Below are 23,855 nucleotides of genomic sequence, written 5' to 3'. Positions count from 1 at the left end.
TGTCCTGAAGATGGGCCTTAAGAAAATACCTTGCTTTTCTAAATACAGTATAATAGTTTTGTAATTTAATCTTTAATACAGCATATATTTTTGCTTGTGCAGATAACACTGCGAAACACTTACTACTGTGCATTTTTTTAATAGCCATTAAAAAGCTTTCCGCCTTCTGGGAGAATTCTAGGCTACAAAATACAGTATTTTCCAGAAAACAAGGCTGCACATAAAAGGACAAACAATTCTACTGAACAGAAAATGACCTTACTTTTAAATGAAGAGGCACATATAATATCTGTCACTGCTTATAACTCTGCTGGAGAGTCTCCTGAAGCTATTTTGAGGATTCCATCCTCTGATGAAAAATGTAAGATTTTTCAATGTCATATTTTTCTCATTAATGAAAAAGTGATTTTCATTACATCTTAAGTTCTGATACAGTGAAGCAAAATTATGCTAAGGGCTTCTGACATATGTATCTTGTATTTTGCTGTCATGTATCATATTTCTGTTACAGACAATTATTGTTGGGGGTTTTGTTTTGAGATACAGTTGTTAAGATATGAATACTTTGTGATGTCTTATTGAATTTCTCTTGTACTACTTTCTTAGGGTTTTTTTGGTTGGTTTAGGTTTTTTCCTCACCTTGCACCTCCCAAATAAATTTATGAAATGCTACCCAATTCTTTTGGATCCCTTTGTTAGCTCAGAAGATTGATTACCACAGGGCACTATTGCAGAGTGTTCAACAATCATTCGAAGATATGATAAATAGAAGTCTCTAAGCTGTGTTAGTGGAAGCAGGGAGAGAAGCCTTGTGTTCATTCTCATTTCATATGCACTCCCAGAGTACCCATCCCACCCACTGCCAGGCTTAGGAATCTGGCCTGATCTAGCACAAGAGTTGCTAGATCTTTGGCTCCTATGTTTAATTCTGATACTGCTTTGAGCCTTGTGTTGCAACATTCTGCTGCCAGCCATGACCTGACAGACAGGTTGTATTTGACACACATGAATCACTTCTAACAAGAGTTGTTCATGATGTAAGTGCAAGTGTCCCCCTGGAACTCAGTCAATCAAATTCTGTTTCTAATCAGAAAACTGGATAGGTAGATTTAATGTAATTTTGTCCTAGAGGTTGCTGACTAACTCCCTATCCACTTTTGCATCCCACCACAAAGGTTTTTCTGATTTTTCCACGCTGTGATGTGCTTTCCCCCCACCAGATGCATCTCTTTTTCTTCTCTGCTTCATCAGGTCTTTTTTGCCTCTGCTTTGCCAAGTTGGATTTTCACTTAGACTCTCACTACCTCTATTCTGCAGGCTGATGCAGAATTCACATTTGCTTCAGTGTCATTCTTGACCTTGCTGACTTGTTTTCCTGTTCCATTGCCTTTGTCATCTCAATCAAAGTTACTTATAAGCTACCTGCAAAATTGGTAGTAATTTGGTTTATAAAGTTTTACACGCTGCAAAATTTGGATTCTGAAAGAGAGACTTGTTCTTGAATTCTGTATATCTTTTTCAAGCTTTTCTGAAGACAGTTGCTGATATTTTCTGTTAAATTTTTAGCCTCTCAGATGATTGAAAAAGTGGTGACCTCTACAACAAATGAAGAAGTGGTGGTGCAGTGGATAACCTCTGAACCAGAAACAACCAAATATGTGGTTGAGTGGTATGAGGAATTGGAGATGGACCCTTTTGGTAGATCATGGCAATATGTATCAAATTCTACAAAGTGGAAAAATAACAAAAGTATGTTTATCAGTTACAGCTGTAACATTGTACAGATGTACATGTACTTACAGGTAGATTGGAAAGGATGAACTCAGTCAGCTTTCCTCAGACTGTTTTTAAACATAACAGTATTATTACATGCTTTACTGAAATCTCTGCTGCTAATGTAATAGCATTTTTTAGTCTTACAAATTTTCATGCAACATCCAAGGTAGTGCTTGCTCTCATATAAGATTAGGCTACAGAATTTATGTTAAAGCAGTTCTGTGGCTTGATCTTATGCCAGTAGCAGGCCTGCAACTGATGCGACTCTTCTATCAGAGAAATCTCGAGTTAAAAAAAAAAATTGAATATGGGAAAAGCTCATGCTCTTTCATGTGTTTTAGAGAGAGAACATCATAGTCCTCCATAGGCTGCAGGGGGACAGCCTGCTTCACCATGATCTTCGCCACAGGTTGCAGAGGAATCTTTAAATTCCCTACTCCAGTATAGGTTCCCACCTATGGCAGACGTCCTTACTGAACTTTTCTGACATGGGTCCTTCCCACTGGCTGAAGTTACCTCCAGACTGCTCCAGTATGGCTCCCCTGTGAGGTCACATTCTCCTTCAGGCATCCACCTGCTCCAGTGTGGAGTCCTCCACAGGCTGCAGGCTCTCTTGTGGATGCCATCACACATCACACTTCAGCTCAAGTTCACACTGGAGTTCCAGCCTGTCCACTACATCAGCACAGAAACAGCAGCACTGCCCTGGCACATCCCCATGGCTGTTATCAAAATGTTCTCAGTCACAAATCAGTAATGTGTTAAGTAGTGCAGCACTATAGCAAGCAGCAAAAGCAAAATCTAACTAGACTCTAATACCAGGTTGGGCAAACGACCCCCGTGGCAAGTGCAGGAGCCTGCTTATCACTAGCTGGACAGCACTAACATCTGTGAGTTCAGTCTAGTACATACCCATCAAATCTGTCATCACCTCAGTGATTTGACTCTTGTGGTTCAACCCCAGCAAACAGCCAAGCCCAGGCAGCTGCTCGCTCACTGCCCTGCCAGTGAGATCAGGGAGAATCAACAGGGTAAAAGCAGGAGCTCATATGGGTTGAGATGGAGATAGTTTAATAGGGAAAACAAAAGCCCTGCACACAAGCAAAGCAAAACAAAGAGTTCACTGCTTCCCATGGGCAGACAGGAGTTCAGCCATCTCGAGGGCAGCAGGGCCCCATTGCATGTAACAGTGACTTGGGAAGACAAACTCCTCACTCCAAATGTCCTCCCTTCTTCCTTCTTCCCCCACTTTACATAGTGAGCATGACGCCACCTGGTCTGGAACATCCCTTTGCTCAGCTGGGGTCACCTGTCCTGGCTGTGTCTCCTCCCAGCCCCCCAGGCACCCCCAGTCCCCTCCCAGACCCCCATGGCAGCAGGAGAAGCAGAAAAGGCCTTGGCTCTGCTCAGCAATAACAAAAACATCTCTGTATTGTCAGCCCTGTGTTCAGCACAAATCCAAAGCGCAGCCCCATGCCCGCCACTAGGAAGAAAACTAACTCTACCCTAGCTAAAACCAGCCGGGGTAATGTATATATAATGGCCATTGCAATAGGTGTAATAGACTGAAAGAGCAGCAGAAAGCTGATATCATGCAGGGATTTGTTGATAGCCATTATTTTTGCTTAGCAAGCTGCAGAGCTTGAGAGGAATGATCTAGAAATCCCTTTACACTGGTTTCATGCCAGGGGATGTAAAGCTACAGATATGTCCTCTCAGAGTTGATGGGAGCTGTTGTAAGTAGTGGGGACACCTGGTTGATTACTTGGGGTTGTTGTAAGTAGTGGGTACTTGGGTTGATTACAGGGTACTCCTGGATTGTTCAGAGTTCAAAACTTCATTTCCAGAAGCTGGAACTATGTCTTGAAACATAAAATTCTACTGTAGAGATCTCACTTGCAACAACTGTACCCTTGAGTCAGGCTAGTCAGAAGATCTGCAGTTAGCATGACTAGAACATCAGTGTAGAAATAAGAATAGAATATTCTGTGTTGTAAGTGGCCCAGAAGAATCACTGAAGTCTGACTCTTGGCCTTGCATGGGAGACCCCAAAAATCACACCATATATCTGAGAGCATTGTCCAAACCCTTCTGGAACTTCAGCAGGCTTGGTGCTGTGGTCACTTCCCTGGGGAGCCAGTTCCAGTGCCCAAACACCCTCTGGGTGAAGAATCTTTTATATTAATATCCAACCTAAGCCTTCCTGACACAGTTGTCATTCCCTCAGGTCCTGAGTGTTAAGACTGGGGGGCCCCACTGCTTTTTAATCTGATGCATGAGACAAAGTTGTCTCTTGCAAAGCAGTAAACATCAATATATGTGAAATTACAAATGCTACCTTCAAGTGAAATTTTATACTGGTTATTTGAAAATAGAGACTTCCTCTGAAACCATAGAGGGTTTAGAGATGAGTAAGTGGATTCATATAGAGAAGTTGTATGATGCTGAAGTATAATTACCCATTCAAACTATTTCTAGTGAGAAATGATCCAGAAGCCATGTGCTCTTACAAATACTGCTATGAAAAAAGTATGTTAAAGCTAGTAATGAGCATTCAAATCAATAATCACATATTGTGCTTGCTAGAGAGTAGAAGCAAATAGTCAGTAAAGCTATATTTAGAATTCCCTTGTGATTTAGTCTGTTTTCATTGTAGTAATATCACGTAGAGATTGTATTTAAATATTCTTTTCTTTCCTTTATAGAAAACTTTAAACCATATATATGCTATAACATCTTGGTGTATCCTCTTTATGGAAGTAATGTAGCAGCTCCATCTTACACACAAATCTATGCTGAAGAAAAAAGTAGGTATTTTAAAGTAATCATGTTGTGAAATGTGTTTTGTAGTCTGTTTCTCAGGATGTATTATCTTTTAGTGATGTGGTACTACTGTTATTTGAAAAAAATATGAAGGTGGTGGAAAAACCCCCAGGTTTCAGGGTTCCTAATTTCTGTTCTGTTCAGCAGTAAAATTTATCTATAAGACAGTATTCATCTTGTGATACAGGTACATTGCTGCTTGCACCCACTAATTTTTTGTGAAGTTTACATATTGTATACAAAGTATTTGGAAAAAGTGTAGCTACAAACATGAAAGAATTTTTTAAACTAGCTATCTCTTCAATGTTTAAAAGCTCATTTAGATATATAATTATACTTGATTTTAATGCTTGATTACATTTGTCTGTCAATATATGAGGAAATTCTACTCAAAAAATGAAATAGCTGTTTTTAAAAGCCTACTTTTTGTTAGATTTTATAATGTAATAAAATTTTTGCAGTCTTGCACATAAAAAATGTTAAGAAGACATGGCGCTTGTAATTGGATAGAAACTTTGGATGAAGTGTTTTGCAGAGGAAGGGGTAAAGTTTCTTTATTTGTAGAGGTTTATTGTGAATTCAGTGATTTATACAACCAGCTATAAGAATGTAGTTTACCAGTAATTTTAAGATACCATGTAAAAATGTTGATTGGTGTGTGTGTCTATGCAAATGTGCAGGCACACATAGTACAATGCACCACTAAAGAGCATTAATTACTGGGGGAGGCAATGGAGTATTTTTTGTTCCAGGGATAATTACTGGCACAGTCAGAACTGGGTTTTGAGTGCTTTCCTGTTTTTAGGTAGCTGTTACAACACTCAAGGTTATTAGAGAATGGGAAGGAAGTTTTAAAACTGCATCACAGACAACTCTTTCTTCAAAAAGTCTCCACAAAGTTATGAACAATGTGTGTGAGATGATATTGTGTAAGCAGAAAGGCTTTGTTCAGTGTGATGGGCAAGGCTGAGGACGCTGGGATGCAGGAGATGCCACTTGAATCCCAGCTCAGGCAGAGATCTCCTACAAAGGCAGTGGCCTTGCACCTGAGTCCCCCCCAGGAGTGCACAAAGGATAATTTTTCTCTTGAACTCTCCCTGATGTTGTAACAATAAAGCCTTTTAATGACATCTAAGTATTTGAATACAATAACACCTGAAACTATGCAAATGCCATGATAGGTGAAGGGAAGTTTTATCAGAAGAATTTCTACATTAAAGAGAGTGAGAAAAGTTAAGGACTGTGTCAGAGCACTAAGTTTACATATTTTCTCATGCGTATGTTTTCTCTTATGTTACTGATATGTGTAAAATAACAGAGGCAGATAACACTATTGACTATTTTACTACTTTTGCTATTTCATAATGCTTCTCTGTAGAGCCATCAGAAGGACCTGTGGCTGATACAGGCATTCTGGGGAAAAATGAAGTTACAGTAAAGTGGAATGAGATTTCAAAGGCTAAAAGAAATGGATTTATCACTAACTATACAATATTTTATAAACCTGAAGATGGAAAAGAATTGAGTAAGTACACATTAAACAATAATACTTTGAACAGGGTTATGAAATTTTCAGTCTCTCTTCTATCTTGATGCACCTTTAAAGTCAATGAAAAATGTCTTGACAGGAGTAGAGGAGCTGAAATATATCGGAGAATCATAGATTCTATGTGAAGTCATAGATCATGAGGGTTCAGTGAATTTATAAGTTTCATAATTGTCCTTGGAAGGATATGCCTTCAGTTTCTGGAAAAGTATGGTGGAAATTTTCTGTTGAAGTATTTTTAGTGTCAGTTTTATATTAAAAGCAAATTTGGAAATAACAGTAAAATAAGCTGTCAAGGAATAATTTCTATGGACATCATTTTAGATCAGTTTCTTCAGATGTGTTTGATTTTCTGTGCTTGCCGTGGCTTTTCTGGTCTGGAGGCTGATAGCATAAATTTGAGCATACTCCTAATCTCTACCTCAGGAATAGTGTCCATACAATCTGGCAGTGTAATGGTATCTGTGCAAAATTCCTTTAGTTTAAATGTCAGCAGAAGCTTTCATGAAAAGTGTTTGGGTGACCTAAACTTTTCTTCTTATATAGTTTATGAAGAAAGCTGTTGGATCATTCAGTGCTTCAGAATTGGTTTTTTTCCTTCCTTTTTTAGACGTCATTGTTACCAGGCACCTAACACAATCTCTTTTGCAAAGTTTTCAGACTTACAAATCTTGTGATGCTTGTTTCTTATGGGTATCCAGTTCAGGCCAGGACAATTCCCAGTAATTTTTAAATGTGAAAGCTAATTACTTCTGAGATTTTTTCCTATTATGTTGGTTTCTGTGTAATTTAATGCTGACTGCTTTGTGCAGGGGTCATCTGTGAGGCATGGAGCCTCATGTTACAGAGCTGTATTTCTCCATATTACTTGTAATGCGAAGCAGGCTGTGTCCCTTTTAGGACTTCAGATTATTTTCTTTAGAAAATTAGTTGTAAATACCAACGCAAGGGAGTTAAATTTAAATGGCAAAACATGCTGTACTGATGTTCTTTGAGGCTTCTCTGATGTCATGTGTTCTTGATAATAGTAGGATGTGGGGGTGTGTGCCAAGGTGACTTCACTAATGGCCTTCCAGCACTAGAACTTCACTTTCCCACCCTTGACTTAAGAGAAACTCAGTTTATTTTAACTTGGGACATATTGCAGCATAACTATTTCCTGGGTGTTTCTCAATAGAACTGACTGAGGAAATGAGTTGCCTTTGATGTTATGCACCAGGAAATGTTTTAGTGACTGTAATTTCTTATATGAAGATATATTTGGTACTGTTAGTAGGATTTTTTATGAAGATGCATTTGGTACTGTTAGTAGGATTTTTTATGCCCTGCTTAAAAAAATTCAAAGGTGAAGCACATTACATTAATTTCAATATTGGAGAATGCACTGGAAACAGTGTTCTATTCATAAAAGCATTTTGAAACTTGGAAAAAAATTCCTTTTGATTTTGACTTTCCTTTGACTTTATTGGGGTGGTATCCCAGTGCTGATGGATGACATTCTTTTGGATGATCAGTGTCTTAACTGCATGTAGTAGAAGTATAGTTGAATTTCACAAGCTACAGAAGTTATTTGAAGTTCTTAATTTCTGAGCCAACTATTTTGAGGAAATAAAGTTCTCAAAGCATTTTCTTTTCCATGTTCTCCTTCAGATTATCAATTTTCATTGATAATCTGCAGGAGAATGTAGTTCACCTATCTTTAATATTAGCAAAAATATTTGTATTTATTTTTAAAAGTAAATACGTAATGGTTCAGGCTTTTGCCTCAAACTTTTAAGTAGTATTGATTAAATATTCAGTAATTTAGGTTTCATCTTTTAAAGTATTAGTAAGGCTGCTTTGTATTTCAAGTTACCTTTAAAATAGTTTGTGATCTGTTATTGCAGAAGTTGCTAAATAAGTGTACAGCTCCCTGATATAACACTACTTTTGTGTGTTTACATAAATCTCCTAAAAAGATGAAACAGTGAACTCTGATGTTCTACAATACAGACTGAAGTCCTTACAGGCTAATACACAATATACTGTTCAGATCATGGCAAGCAACAAAGCTGGGGGAACCATTGGAGAGCCAAAAACCTTCAAGACTTTAAAACTGGGTAAGTAATAATCCAGGTTACTTATTTCTATTTTAAAAAATGGGCTTGGAAATAAGAAATACAGGACATTGTTTTCTAGGCATTTGTTAACTTCTGTTTGTTTTTTAAGTAGTGTTGGACCAAACAAGGAAGAACTGGCAAATTGGTAGTTGAATTTAACTTAATTTCACTGACAATCTCACAGACTAAAAAACTCTCAGAATTAGAAGTCAACCCCAAAAATCTTTATTTCCTTGTCAGTAAAGCAGTGGAGTACTATGGTTGTTTGTGGAAGCAGCAGTGTGTATGCTATCAGCTATGGGATGGGATGCCTAACAGTCCATTACAAAGTAGACTTTTCTATCTGAGAGATTTACAAAAACCACACATTGTGATTCACCTGTTCTGGTATAGAAGCTTAACTGGAAAATTAATGCAGAGGTTGTGGCCAGTGAGTGTGTAGGGAAATACCTTTTCCTATCTTTGACTATTTGTTTTAGCCAGATTTGACAAGGTATAATGAAACAGATCAGAATGAAATTTCCTCATTTCAACTTCAGGAAGAATGTTCTCAGTATATTCCTAAATGCCTCTGGTACTCTGAAATTAGCTCAGAAATCTGAGTAGTGTTTCAGCCAGAGTAGCCCTATTTTTTTTGTAGTTTAAAATCTATCTCCTGCACTCAATTTATCTTTTTGTAACTGGTAGAAGTGGCATGGACCAGCAGATTTCGGTGAACGTAAAATAACAGGTGATCAAGTGGTGGTAGAGCCTTCATTCTAGGTTGCTTCCAAAGGTTGGCATGGTATGACATAAGCAGCCTGATCTAGGTTTAAAGTTGCATGAAGTGATCTACAGATATCCCCTCCAATCTAAATTATTGTTTGATTCTGTTAATTAAAGGAAATTTTAAAATGCAATAAATTTGTTCCTAAAACATCCTGAAAAGTCTCATCATAACTGGATTTTTGGCTCAGTAACTGTGGCTTGTTGGATTCCAAATACTCATCTTTTGCCTCATCATAGAATGGGTATCCTACATATTTATTCTGAATAATTTTGGCTATTTTTACAGAGCTCTTTAGAATTGTGCTAATTAAGTGACTTGGATATTAAAAATTAGCTGTCTTAGGGAATACCTGAAGAAACAACAATGTGGACTAATTGGTGTTTTGGTTTTTATTTCTTTGTTTTTGTCCAAAGATAAAGAAGATATCTTTTTTATTGCTATACCTGTTGAGATAAGCATTTTGTGTCTGATAGGCCTTTGGATAACGTGCGTTTTGAAAAAACACACGTGAGTATATTTCCTACTGGCTAAAACTGAATGCAACCATTTAAAATTACCTGTAAAATGGGGATTTTTATTTATTTTATAAAGGCCTTTGTTGTGTTCAAAACCAATGTCTAAATAGAAAACAAGCAATTGAACTAGCAAATAAGTAAGTGTGCAGGTTATACTTTGACTACAGTTTATGTGCTGTAATCCAAAAAGAAGTATTAATTTTAGAAAGTTTAGTAAATTGAAACAAAATAAATGAGAGAAACAGATTTACATATCACCTACATCAGTTTATGTAAAATGCTACATACATGCCATTTGCAGTTCCATGGTCCCCATTTAAGTGAGGGGAGTAAGCTTAAAGTCAGTTTCTGAAAAATTAATAATTCCAGGAAATAAAGCTTTCTAGACACTTTTAATATGCTAGGAGTGTACTAGGACATAGCCCCTGTTGCTTATCTTACCTATAACTATGACTCTTACTAGTTTATGATGCTTCTCTTGAGCTGCAAAGGAATGAGGAAAAACCTAGAAATTACATTCTGTGGAAACATTTGGATGCTTGATCCTTGAGTATGGATCCGTATCTGCACATGATTCATAATCCTTTCATCTGCTGTCACAGATGTCCCCTGATAGACTTAATTTTTTTTTCCTCTGGGCATGGGGATCCAGTAACATTCCAAAGATGACTGTGAGGGTGTTTTTAAGGTTATAAAATATTTTCACAAGAAAAAGTGACTGTGTTGTTTGGCTGATGAGAAGGTTAAAAATCTGAACTATTTTGGGGCATTCTAAGCTACTGGAACCAATACTGTTGTCAAGTGGAGAAGCATCAGGTAGTAAGTACAACTGAAGAAATAATTTCCATCCCTTTTACATCGTCATCTGTGTTGAGTATAATGAATTTTTACAATAGCAAAAACTATTTTTTTTTCTGAAGAATACTTCAGATGCAGTAGAAGGTTTATATTCTTGTGTAGATAAAATTGCCATGAGAAAAGTCAAGCTAAGGACTGGTTTTCATTCCCTTGCCTCTCTACCCAGTGTCAGTGAGTGGTTAAATGAATGAGCATCCTTAATCTGCTAATTTAGGAACTCAGTGTAGTTCTAATGTGATATAGTGCTAGGGTCACTTTCCTTGAACAAATTCACCTGAGGTGGATTTTCACTGAAGAAACACCCTGAAAAATGATAGAATTTGTATACTGTCATATTTTGGCATGCTCTTATTTCATATACTATTTAATTGAGTAATATAATATAATAAAACATAATATATTATATAATATAAAATGGCTTTTCTGCAATGTCTCTGCAACTCAAGAGATCTTGTTGAGATCTTTTGTAATAAAAACCAGTGTATGGGGAAACAATTTTATTGAAAAGCATTGTGTTGATATAGAAAACATTTCCTTTCTGAATGTTTGATACTTCAGCAGTTTTTGGAATTTCTGGTGATTTGTTAATTTTTAATAATCTATTTATTTCATAATTTGGCTAAAATTCCTTTCTCAACTATAGGTTTAAAAAGGTTTGCTGGCCTGATATACCAAATCCTGAAGAAAGTCTTGCAGTGGAATGGCCTCTTCCTTCATCTGTGGTAGTAGTTGGAATTTTATGCATTAAAGAAGGGATCAAATGGAGGGAAAATAAATCCTTTTCTGGCAGTCATTTCATTAATCAACCACCCCCCCACCCCTTAATTGAGTTTCCTTCTTCTTCTTAAGTGCTACAAAATGCTCTTTGTAGTATTCCAAAATAATAGGGAAGATGCATCTTCATAAAGTGTATTAGTCTAATTCTTATATGATATTGGGAAGTAATGTTTTGAAGTGACAAAGTGGTTGGTGGCTATGGTTCATTTAATGAAGTAAATTAAATTTGCACAGGCTATTGAGTCTATTAAATTAGGTTTCCACATCTGCATACCTCCTTTCTTCTCCACAAAAACAGTACTGCAACATATAGTAAGATTTGGTATATAGTTGTACTAACAGTTCTGTCTTTTTATTTTTTGAATATTTATTCCTTATTAAAGTTTCAATGTTTATTTGAATGGAGTGGAGTTGACCAGGTTTGCACAGAAAGTGTAAATTGTAGATAATGGGATTTAAATTTTTTTCCAAAAAATATCTGGTTAGACAAGAAAACATGGACACAATTCAAACCTGATTCTGAGCCTTCTAATAATGAAATTCATTATTTCATTACATACAGAAAACCTAATATAAAAGCATTTTGTAAATGGACAGAAGAACATTGTCTTTTTTAGTACTCATTCACATGTAACTGCTTCCCATCTGAAAAGCATCCAAACTCTTTACTGGTGCAAGTCTGAAATTATGAGTTAAACAGAGCTCAAATAGCAATAATTTATTTATTGAAAAATGAACTGATACATGATCTATCCCTTTATAACTCTCCAATTTATCTCTTTGTATTGACAGAATAATTCATTTTTGAAGAGAATGTCATCTCAGACCAAAACTGTAGACTTTGAAGAAATAAATGTTTTGGAATACTGTTTTCCTGAAGAAAGTCAGGAAGGATCCCTACTAATAAATTATGAAAACCATGTTTCTGAATGTACTGGTATTAATACAAAAGGCATAATTAACAGACATGAAAAGATACTGCATAATGAAGAGAATGAAGCTGCTAAAAGTTTTTCTCCATCCATGCCTTATATAATTACTGATCAATTTACCAGAAGTCAAATGCATTCAGCTTTGATACCAGGGAAGGAAGTCCAGCCCATAGAAGTGGCAAGTGATTTGTGTGGATCCCAGCAGAATCCAATTAAAAATGAAGAAAATGACGATGAGGAAGTTTTAAGGCTGGAAGATTTCAGTGAAAAAACACTGTTCAATCCGTATCTTAAAAATTCTGTTAAAACCAGGGAATTTCTTGTTTCTGAGAGCTTGCCAGAGCCCAGTATTCAGTCAGGTGCCTTACCTCCTTTTCAACCAAATGTTCTGGCACAGTCCTACATAACAGTGGACATGTTCAGGCTGGCCAAAGGTCAGTAGTGTGAGAGAGCTCCGTTGTAAAATCCTCCTGTGAGATATCCCTGGGCACTGCTGCTCACAGGCAGGCACATGTTCTGAGGTGGCTGAGCTCGGGTAATTTGGATGGGAGCACCCTCTTCCTTCAAATAGTTGTGAATTAATTTGTTATGCTGTGCGTGTGCGCCTCAGAGTTCACTTTCAGTGTGGATGTTTGAGGTATTTGTTGGTTTGTTTTGGTTTGTTTGTTTTACCAGATATGCCAGTAGTGAGACAAAAGAAATAGCTTTTGTTATTTCTTCTTAGTTCTCCTGTTTCAACCTGCTAAAACAAACTGATATTTGCTGCAGGAGCATCCAGCAGTACAAGCAGCTCATCTCTTGCTCCCCACACAACCAGTTCCCAAGGCTCAGTTCTGATGGGGAAACATGGACAGACTTGAACAGAGTCAGAATCTGCCAAATCCTTCCTCAGTTACATGGAGCAGAGCTACTTTCCTGTTCTTATTTCCCTTGATTGTTTTTCATCTGGTTTTATATATCGTGTTCCTCTTGTTTTACAAATATTTTCTACATTTCAGGAGTTGTCTTTTTGTATCCTGACTCCTGAATTAATACTTTGGCTTATAGTTTCTTGTCTTTAATGAGAGTATATTTGCTATGTTACCTGCATTTTGGAAAATGTGTTATGCTTGCTATGTTTCTTCTTTTCCTTTCTCATGGTTTTCATAGTCCTCAGCATTTTGTGCTGTTTTTGTTTCTACTGTTTGTTTTCTAAAAACAAATGGGAGAAACAAAACTTAAGAAGTTATCCTTCAATAAGCAGTTTTATCTTCTTGCTCTGTCCTTCTAATTTGTTTCAATTTAAAACTGTGTTTCCCTGCTGAGGTTTTGATATTTTGAACTGAAAAAAATATCAACTATGTCACATTGTGTTAGAATAAGCATTGAGTTAGGAAGTTATTTTTCAGGGAGGTAATGAAAAAACACTAAGTCTGTAAAATCTTCTCAGATATTCTCTGGTAATTGATTTAGGATCAGGTATTTCTACATGAAGGATATAACTTTTGTCATTTGTTTTGTTAATCATAAATCTAATTACAGTTTTCATTTTACTGATCAGCAATTAAGCAGTAAAACACTCGATCACACTAATTTTTTAACAAGAAAGAGGCCATAATTGTAAACCTCTTAGTGAAATGCTCTGCTAAATAACAGGTTTAAAAAGATAGAGAGTCAAATTAATTGTATTAGAAGGGAATGTTCAGTTTGACACATATGGGGTATATGGCAATTTTAAGACTTTGAGCTATTTTTACAGCATTTAGAGACTTGATGTTATCAGTCTTGTTTACACAAGATTGTAGTTTGCACAACTACAGATTTATTTCAGGGTAAAAAAAGATACAGGAGTTATGGGGATAGAAAAACGAGAGACAAATGTGAATAGGATTAGAAAGCATTTCCTTTCTGTACAGGAAGAGGAGTGGAAGAATGGAAAATATATTGTAAGCATGAATGAGGAGGCTGAGCCTTTCCCTGGATGCCGTGGCTATTACTTGCATTGTTTTGGTGAAAACAGTGTAAAGTTTTGCATTTAGGGTCTTTTTCTGTAGTTTGGAAGCTGCTTTAACTCAGAACAATGTTCCTCTAGTTGCCAAGAAAGGATGGGAAAACAATTTCTGCAAATGTTCCTTAGCCAGCAACACTGATTTCCACCTCTCCTGTTTGTTGGATCACTTTCTCAGCCACAGTGCTCCAAGACGAAATGCATATATGTTTGCTCTTATAAGCCCTTGCTCACTTAGGTGAGTCATACTCTGAAATTAGGACAAAGCTTTGGTTAGGTCAGTGCTTTTTTCCTGCTTCTTCAGTTGGTTCTACACTTGTCACTCACAGTGATGTTGTTGTCTCCCCGGGCTCAGAGCTCACTGATTCCATCACAGAAATTTTTTCCCTTAAATCTCAGTGTTTGTTTTAATATCACAATATCTAAAAATAAACACATGCAGAGATATTTTGGGCCTTTCTAGGAATTGTTTAGCAGCTACATGAAAGCTGCATATTCTGAGTTGCGTGTTTGAGACAGGTGAAAAGTGAAAATAATGCAACCTTTAAGGAATCATTAGAGAGGGAAGGTTCTTGCTGGGTGGCTTGGCTAGGTTATCCTTGTAAAAATTCTTAGGTTCTGGAGGGTAAGTATATCCTTCTTATTTATCCCACTTTATTTTCTTCCCTATTGATATGCTGCTTTTCTCTCCTTATTTTTCTGCTTCCCTTCCCCATTATTTTTTCAGAAAAAGCAAAATGCTAGAAGTGGGCTCAATACATTCCAGAAAGGAAGGCTGCCTTTTGCATATGCTTTGGAAAGAAAGCTTCTTGTACTTGTTTATTTTGCATGGAGAGTTGTACTCTTTCTGACTTTCGCAATGTGTCTTTCAAACTAACAATGTGAACCATTAAAAAATTAAAACTGAGAAAATGTGTAAATTTATTTTATTGATTTTTACTAAATGCATCATTTATACATTTTAGATTTTCATATTCATATAGAATAGGTCTCACTTTGGACTGCTGTTTATAGGGTCATAAGAGAGTGGGCTTTACTCACAGTATTTTTCTATGCCACAATTTGAGTCGGTAACTCCCTTTGAATGTTCAACCACAAAAATATTATTCCACTTGGGTTGTTATTCAGGCAAGAAAAATAAGTTTCCAAGTCAGTTGTTAATGAAATACTTATACAGGTACTTATTAGACAGCACTAATTCCTGGGAGCAGACAGTGGTCTGAAAAAATCAAGAGTTCAGCCCAGGTGCTGTTTGCCAAGGCCTAGGACTAATGAGCATTTCTCAGCTTATAGTGTGGTTGGTGAGGGAGGGTGGGATGCACCACCACAATCTACCCCATGACTAAAGTCAGCTTCTCTGGGCAGGCTACCCCAGACAGCACTACAGCCTTGGACAGTGGCTGGAAAGCTGCCCCATGGAAAAGGATCTGGGGGTGCTGGTGACAGCAGCTGAACATGAGCCAGGCTGTGCCCAGGTGGCCAAGAAGGCCAATGGCATCCTGGCCTGGATCAGCAATGCTGTGGCCAGCAGGGCCAGGGCAGGGATTGTCCCCCTGTGCTGGGCACTGCTGAGGCCTCACCTCCAGTGCTGGGTCCAGCTCTGGGCCCTCACTGCAGGAAAGGCACTGAGGGGCTGGAGAGAGTCCAGAGAAGGGCAATGGAGCTGGGGCAGGGGCTGGGGCACAAGTGCTGTGAGGAGCAGCTGAGGGAGCTGGGGGTGTTTATCCTGGAGAAAAGGAGGCTCAGGGGGGACCTTATCACTCTCCACAGCTGCCTGAAAGGAGGCTGTGGCCAGGTGGGGGTTGGCTTGTTCTCCTAAGGAACAAATGGTAGGATAAGAGGAAATGGTGTCAAATTGTGACAGGAAGGGTTTAGATTGCATATTAGGAAAAATTTCTCCACCAAAAAGCTTGTCATGCAGTGGGCCAAGCTGCCCAGGGAAGTGTTGAAGTCACCAACCTGGGGGTATTTAAAAGATGTGTGTGTGGCTCTTGGGGACATAGTTAAGGGGTGAACTTGGTAGCACTGGGTTAACAGACTCCATGATCTTACAGGAACCTTCCAACCTAAAGAAGCCTGTGACTATAAAGGGCACATTCAAAGCATAATCCAATTTATTGATGTTCGTATTTCCCCAAGGCAGAAAGGAGCTGAGAACTTAATGAGATCTGAAATCTGATCAGACTTTTTGTAGGTGTACCATGCATACAATTCCTAAAAGCAAAGATTACCTTAGAATTACCTCTGTCCTGTTCTAACTTACTCAACACACTCATTTCTTGCTTGTTCAGAGCTTTTTTTCAGCTAGTTGTCCATAACTTTTATTAGTATCTGCTCTCCCCTCCAACTTCTTTCTTGTCTCCCTAATTGTTAGACTTTACATCAGGAGTTGTTCATGCATCCTTGCTGTGAGAATATGTTGCAAAGGCACAGTTAAAGAAAGCTGAAATGCACTCTCTTTCCCCAGTATTTGCAGGAGCAGAGCACCTCTGGATGTAGAAAGGAGTTGGCCCTGTCACTGCTGCAAGGTGGTGTAGCTTCATCAGAAGGGATGCAGTTATGCAGATATACACGTACATATATCATGTGCATATGCATACATGCATCTATGTATCTACACTGATTCCTTTGAGAACTGGCTGCTGAAGTGCTTGTGTACACCTGAGCATATTAATGTGTGCACGTGCCTGAGCCCAGACACAGTGAGGTGTCATCATTAATCTAGTATGTGCAGGAGTACTCACAGAGAAGAAAGTTGTTTATGTGATCTATGTTGCTGCATAGTGTCATTCACCAGCACAGAAGGCATTACAGGCTGCTTCACTGCTGGGATCCTCTCTTTTGCATTGTGCATGGAGCCTGGCATAACAGCCCACAAGGGCCTGGCCCTTGACCAGAAACCCTAGCCCATGTTTGGGCTGTGTCTGTTGATTCAGACTGGTATTCCTTGTTGCTGAGTTTAGTGTGTGAGGAGGTGACTGGCTCCCTCCATTCACAGCTCAGTGTAAACCAACACTCGGACAGTCTGGAGGCTCAGGAAGCTTTAGATGCATGGAGGCTCGAGTCCAGAGCTGCAGGGTAGGAATATCACCCATTGCTCCCATGATACAGGTAATTGCTAAGATCTGTAGTAAGATAATAACTTTGATGCCTTGTGATTGCAGCTGTGCTAGGCAAGGCAACTCTCAGGGGTAAGTTGAGTAGATCTGTGCAGACACAGCCACCTTAGGGTATTAATATTGGGCTAGGTATCATACATTTTAAATGACACTGGAGGGCTGGGTGGAACAAATGTCAGAGACCACGCTCTGTGCAGCCTCAGATGAACTGTGGTGCCCACACTGGGATGTGGTCATGAAAACAAGGTTTATCTGGAGTTTTTTTGCAGTTGAATGGTACCGTATCCCTTGGCCTTACATTGTCAAGGATTAGAAATATTACAAGAAAAGATAATGAGTCAACTGAAGTTCTACCTCAAAGAAATATCTGATTTTAATTTTGAATGCTCCCTTGATGAATCAAAGTAAGACACCTTTGTGGTAACAGGGCTTTTGTGTATTGGGTTGTAAGATTTTAGCTTTGCTTATCTAGATGTCAAAGTACAAAATAGCAAAGATTCAACATCACAGTGTTTGGGAAGTAGTTTGTATAGCAAGCAATTCTGTATCTCATTGGTGACACAAAACAGTCTTTTGAATATAAAAGTCATGATTCTTAGGCTTGTAAGAGGTAATTTGCAAATATTTATTCAATAGTTTTATCTTTTGCAAGTTGCTATTCTGAAACATATAAGATCTCATGATAAAGGTCACTTGAAAATAACACACAGAGTTTATATAACTTAAATTATTTAAGGCTATATGAAGGCTTCTTGTAAACAGATGAAATGGATACTAATTTAAGCTAATGCCTGTGTTGCTTTGTTCTCGTATCAATCTGCTCCAAAGCCAGTGAAAGTTTTGTTCCACTGCTCTGTGTTAATGTCTGGCATATCAATAAGAGGAAGCAAGGCATAATCTCACTGCAGGTGAGTCTTGAGCCCATAATAATCTGAGTTTATTGCAAGTATAGGTAGTTGTTAACTGCACCCTCTTCTCTCTTCCTGGCACAACAGAAATAAAATATACAGCAATTTTATGGTGCTTCTGTAGAAAGGCTGGAAAATGTGCTACTCTTGCCTCCTTGCATAAATAAAGGAATTTATATGTCCTGTGAACAAAGGATGGCATTTGTAAACAGAGCTGACAAAAAATCATTAAGCATTGTTTTATTGTTTTTGTAGCATGACCTGTTCTTAGTCATACTGTTTATTAGATGTATTTATTCTAAAATACTGTTATTAATTCCAAAATACTTCTAGTGTACATGATGTATTTTGCAGTCTGAGCATTTATGAAGAGGGGTCTGAGCAAGATAGTGCCAATTTCATCTGTTATGTCTTTCTTTCTTCTACTTTGCATTAATTTTTTTTCTTAGTATTTGACAAAAATGTTATTATTCTAGTGCACATGAACTAATTTGCCTTCTCTTTTAGTGGGCTTTCTAATGATTATTTTGTTTGCCTTTTTTCTCAAGAATAAGAGAGTGCTGCCTCACTATTTAATTAAGAACTATTGTTTTATCTAGGTCTCTTGAACTCAGAACATGAATATGAAGTGTAGCAATAAAAAAATTGGAACAGATGTTTGACTAACACATTCTTCTGCGGCTCAATATTTTTAAAATAGATTGATTTTCACGAATATCAAAACATTAATAGAAACAGATGTGCATATTTATGCTGTAGATTTATCCTTTCAGTACCCTAACAGGACACTTGAAAAGTAAACAGCGTGATTATTTAGTGCTGCCCCTTTGTAGCAGACTGGAGAAAAGACTAATGGCTCAAAACCACTGAAGTGCAAGCTCAGAGCAGGGAACAGGGCAAGTTCTGGGTAGGTGGTGCAGCCACTGCTCTGCCCCATCCAGTGGGGCCCAAAGTGGCTACCAAGCCATCACCTCCCATCCCCCAGCCCCACAACTTCCTTTTCTCAAAATCTGTATCACTTAAAATTGGAGTTTGCTAAGTGAGTGCTTTGTGAAGTGCCTTGCTTTAATTGGATGTTGCTTTAAAATTTGCCAAGTACTTTATTCTCTAAAGTTTGCAAATAAAAGCTATTCAACCTCCTGAAAAGTTTGTTGTCTTCTGCTGAGGGTGTTGAAATACTGCAGCCCTTTCAAAGACTCACTGAGTGAGTTCAGGGGGCCTAACACCATTCCTATGCTGTACTTCCCTCAGCTCTTAAAAGAGAAAAGTGTAGAAAATGCTCTCACCAGACAGAAAGGGGCACAGCTTCAAGCCAGTCAGGAATCTAACTTTACCTGAGAGGTTAACACGCCAGGGTGCAGGCTGTCCTGAGATGCCCCAACTACAGATTAAGGATGTCCTTTCCCAGGGTCCTGAATTACTCAGGTTATTCAAGTGAGCTTTGGGAGCATGGAGGAGGGTGGACAGTTGGCCCACAGCTCCTTCACTGGGGGATGAAGGTTCTGGGAGAGTTGCCCAGTGGGAGCTCAGTAACAGAACAGAACATCTAAGGCTGCAGTGGGCTTGTTTCACAATTCAAGCTGTCAAAGAAACTATTCTGTAATAGAGTGGTTTATATTTTAAAAGTGCTGCTTTAGCATTGACTAAATTGAGTAGTGAGGTCCAGACTTTTGAGTTCAAATGTCTGCTACCAACATTTTTCTCAGCCTCTTGGGTTGCCTTGATTTCCAGGCATTGCTCAACCCCACACTGATGAGTAGTAAAAGTCTGCTGAGCCAACTCGTATATTGTTTCTGTTTCTGTGTATGACCTGATAATACTGAAATTTCTGAGTACTTATTTCTTGGAAAAGTAGCCCTATATTTCCTGGGTTTGTCATTGCTCTGCTCAGAATGTAATAGTAGCCTAGCCAAGGCTAATTTCTGCAGAATTTTCACGACTACATGAGCAACTGAATGTCTAATGGAATTTAACAAAGAAGTAACACTTTTCATAACTACAGAAATGTTATGCAAGAGTATCTAGGGGTGTCAGAGACAATGAGCATAAGATTATTATCACTGTTAATGCTCTGGATGTCCACTTAGACCATCACTAATCTGAACCGAACACTTTATTCTGAAGTAAAAGAGCATAAAAGATTTGCTAAAATGTTACTATGGCAAATTAGGTCCTAATGTAAGAAATTTCTTTATTATACCAAATGAGCCTAGCACAATTTTGCACTGAATCTTTTCATAGCCAGTGTCTGCTAAGTCTGGACATGGACTCTAAGCTGGACATGGACTCTATTTCTGTTACTGTCTTAAAAAGTTAGCTGAGAGGGTTTGAGTTGGGGGGGGCAGGATGGTTTTAGTTTTTGTTTCTTTTTCCTGTTTGGTTATGTTTTGCTCCCTTTTAGTGTAGGAATTTATACCAGGATCAATACTTTATGACCTACAGATATTTTTATTTACAAAATATGTTTCTAAATCCTCTGAACACAAAAAGGTTTGAACAGTGGGGCATGGTGTCTTTGCTTTGAACATAAAGCTTTTTTGTCACTAGCATACTGCCCAGAAATGCTCATACCCAGCTGTGTTCATGGCTTGCTGCCCTTGCTGCCTGCTTCTCTCTCCCATGACCTTACACCTCCTTCAGACATGCTCCATGCATTTGCTTTCATCTCTAGCTATTTTTTTTTGGTTTTGTTTTATAGCTTGGCTCACTAAGAGGCTTGGATTGTTGCTTGTCTTTAGGGACTGCATCTCTCTTCTGCTTTTGCTTTTATTTTCTGGAAGTTAATTGTTTTACATTTCTGATTAAAGGCTTCTACAGTTCTTGAGTCAGACAAGGTTTCCCAACATCTGATCTGCAAGGAAGGAAGGAAGCAGGGGAGTGTTGAATCATTTTGGGTGAAAAAGAACACAGAGGAGTTTAGATTTTGCTATTTTTCACCTTTCTTCCAGCACAAAAGGCTGGTTCTCTGTTTGTAAGTACTATCTTTATTAAGTAAAGGACAATCCTGGAAATAAGCTGGGCATTACATTTCCTGATGCTCTACAGTGAGAGGGAGGGGAACTGCTTGAGCTCAGATAGGGGTTGACACCATCCTTAGCTCCCATCCCCTTTTACCTTTCCTATGCACATTCCCACTTCCCCAACCCCACTGTCTCAATGCAAAACTACCAAACAAATTGCTGTGAAATTACCTAAGCCTTGGGTTTATTAGCAGGTCTGCTCATTTGTGGATATGGACCAGGTTCCTGATGCAAGGTAGCAGCAAGGTAGCTCGTTTCTCAGGGACTGAGCTGGCAGTGCTCTGTCTAATACAGATAGAAACAGAGCTGTGTGGGGTAAATCCCGCACAACCCTGCTTGTTTTGTGATGACTTGGGGTTTTTTTGTTGCTGTCTCCTCAGTTAAATTCTTGGATGCATTGTCTCCAGCTTGTGGTTCTTCTCCCATGACTGAGGTCAGTCTTGGGAAATTTTGTAATGATTGATTTTTTCTTTAATGATAGGGCTAACTAGAGTTTCTCTCTAGAGCCACATGTTGTGCAAGGTTATCTGTTTACTTGAGGTTTTGTGGCCAAGTCTGAGTTTCACTGCCTTTAAAGGAATTTCTACTCTGTCAATGTTTGTTTATTTTTAGTGTTTCTATGCTGACATTTTTATTTAAGTTATTCCACATGCTGCTCTTTCACAGAGTCTGACCTTTTTCCTACATTATAGACAACCTAATTTTAAAGGCTGATACAAAATCTCTTATTCTTCAAGCTCATATAATGATTCAATTTGCTTCCGTTTACAGATGTGTATCTCTGCATTATCTATCTAAATGCCATTAATTTATATAAATAAGTAAAATGGAGAGGCTTTCTGACACATGCAAGAATGTTAATAGTTTCACTTAAGGAAGACGTCCAGCAGACAGAGGAGTAAAAACACATGCAGCAAATGGAGCATAATGGGGATGTGCTACAAGAGCTGTGCCCTGAGCAGGTTCTGGAGACATCTGCTATTGCCCTGGGGCTGTTTGGCAAGCTCTTGTGTCTGGGACAAGAAGCTGGGGAGGGAAGGAGGGACACTCTTCAGGTGTCTGTATGAACATAGAAAGTTTTGTGTAATGCATGATAAAGGACAGCCAGAGCATGTTTTAAAGTTTGTTACAGTGACTCCATTTAGGAAAGTTGCCTTAGCACCAAAATAGGCATGGGGGGTGGTCCAGGGGGTCTTTGGTGCACGTTCAGCCACGCGTGTTCTTTTGCCAATGACACATCTCCTCAAAACGGGAAAAAGCTTTATCTGTTCGAGCAGGAAGAGTTGTGCTGCCACAGGTTTAGTCAGAAATGGTCTCCAGGAGCCTCGTGTTTTTTCCCAAAGCGCTGGGGTCAGCGGTGATTACTTACCTGGGCAGAGCAGGGCAGCGATCCAGGCTGCAGCCGTGCATGAGAACAGGCTTCCTGTCAGCAATCCCAGCACATCCATCGGCAGGTCCATCCCCCGTGGGGACAAGGGACCGGTGATTGGGGCCGTTTCATGCGGAGCCGCTATTGTGAGGCCCCATCCGGGGCACGGTGTGCCAGGCGGGATCTGGGACAATCCGATCCGGCTGGCAGCAGGCGGGCGATGAGCCTGCCCCTGACCGGGATTTGTGACTCAGGGTGATGGAAAACCGGAGCGAGGGCTTTGCTCGCGAACGGAGTGGAACAAGAGAAACCAAGGGGACTTGCTGAACTGCCGGAAAATAAATATAATAAATATTAGACCCATTCAGGAGCCGGTGCTGGAGCGGTCAGCTGGCCGGCTGTCCGGGCAACGTGTGCTGCCCTCTCCCGGCACGCTCCTGGTGGGCTGAACGGGCCAGCAGTGCCCTGAGAGGCCAGGAGTGGGCTGTGCTGTGCCGTGCCGTGCCGTGCTGTGCCGTCCCGTGCAGTGCCATGCTGTGCCATGCCGTGCTGCTGAGAGCAGCGGATCTGCAGTGCTCTGGGTGCCCAGGTGCTGCCCAGGCTGCCCCACTGCCCCAGCACCACGGTGCTCCCTCGCTGGTCCCAGCACGGGTCTGCTCAGCTGCACCCCAGTAATGAGTGCCCGGGCACTCACAGCCCTACGGGACACTCCCTGAGCAGCTTTACTCGGGATTCTGGCACCAGAACCTGCTGCATGACGCTGCAGCCGGGTAACAGGCTGTGCCAGCAGCAGCACAGGGCCAGCTGAGAGCTGCGGGAGCTTTGTGGCTCCTGCAGAGCTGTCCTCTCACTGAAACCTGCTGCTGGCCCCTGACCCAGCTCAGTCCCCAGGCTGGCTGTGTGACTCAGGAGTCATCACAAAAGGAAAGCCAGGGCAACGCCCAGTACACCAGTGCACAGTACACTTCCATTTCTAGGCCAGCCTGGAGTCAGATTACTCATTGGGAAAGTCATACTGCATCTCCCAGTTGGAGATGTGGGTCACCAGGGTCACTAGTGCTCAGCCTCCTCGGCTGATCCACGAATTTCCTAGCTATTTTGTCGGGAGTGGGAGGAATATTTTGGCTGTGCTAGTTATTTTTTGTGGATGGAGTCTGCTGGGAAGTCAGAAAGGCAATGGGTCACTTTGCCATGTATAGCACAAATAACTGGAAAATACATGTAAGATGATTTTGCAGAGAGGTTCAGTGCTGCTGAACAAAGCAGGGATGCCCCAGCTGCACTACCCCCACGCTGCCCAGCGCTGGGCAGAGCTGGCAGGGCCCTGTGCACCTCAGAGGTGCTGTGCTGCTGTCCA

General features: G+C 39.6%; 1 protein-coding gene across 12 annotated transcripts in view; it reads left to right on the top strand.

Annotated features, from left to right (window-relative positions):
- Positions 1-14,994, top strand: part of IL31RA (interleukin 31 receptor A) — a 34,347-nt gene extending 19,353 nt beyond the window's left edge. For 9 of the 12 annotated variants that reach the window (XM_071425396.1, XM_071425401.1, XM_071425392.1 and 6 more), the window contains 8 exons: positions 145-361; positions 1,567-1,749; positions 4,482-4,583; positions 5,978-6,124; positions 8,104-8,244; positions 9,427-9,520; positions 11,030-11,108; positions 11,956-14,994. In XM_071425396.1, coding sequence (XP_071281497.1) covers positions 145-361; positions 1,567-1,749; positions 4,482-4,583; positions 5,978-6,124; positions 8,104-8,244; positions 9,427-9,520; positions 11,030-11,108; positions 11,956-12,537 — 1,545 coding nt within the window. In that variant the 3' untranslated portion in view covers positions 12,538-14,994. The remainder of the gene's footprint in view (positions 1-144; positions 362-1,566; positions 1,750-4,481; positions 4,584-5,977; positions 6,125-8,103; positions 8,245-9,426; positions 9,521-11,029; positions 11,109-11,955) is intronic. The other 3 variants (XM_071425403.1, XM_071425400.1, XM_071425402.1) reach the window with 3 other exon arrangements.
- Positions 14,995-23,855: the final 8,861 nt, after the last annotated feature.

The sequence above is a fragment of the Agelaius tricolor genome, unplaced genomic scaffold, assembly GCF_023055355.1.
Source record: "Agelaius tricolor isolate 1412-34295 unplaced genomic scaffold, bAgeTri1.0.p SCAF_4, whole genome shotgun sequence".
In the NCBI taxonomy this organism is placed as follows: domain Eukaryota; kingdom Metazoa; phylum Chordata; class Aves; order Passeriformes; family Icteridae; genus Agelaius; species Agelaius tricolor.
The sequence above is the reverse complement of the archived record's forward strand: the minus strand, read 5'-3'. Positions and strand labels throughout refer to the sequence as shown.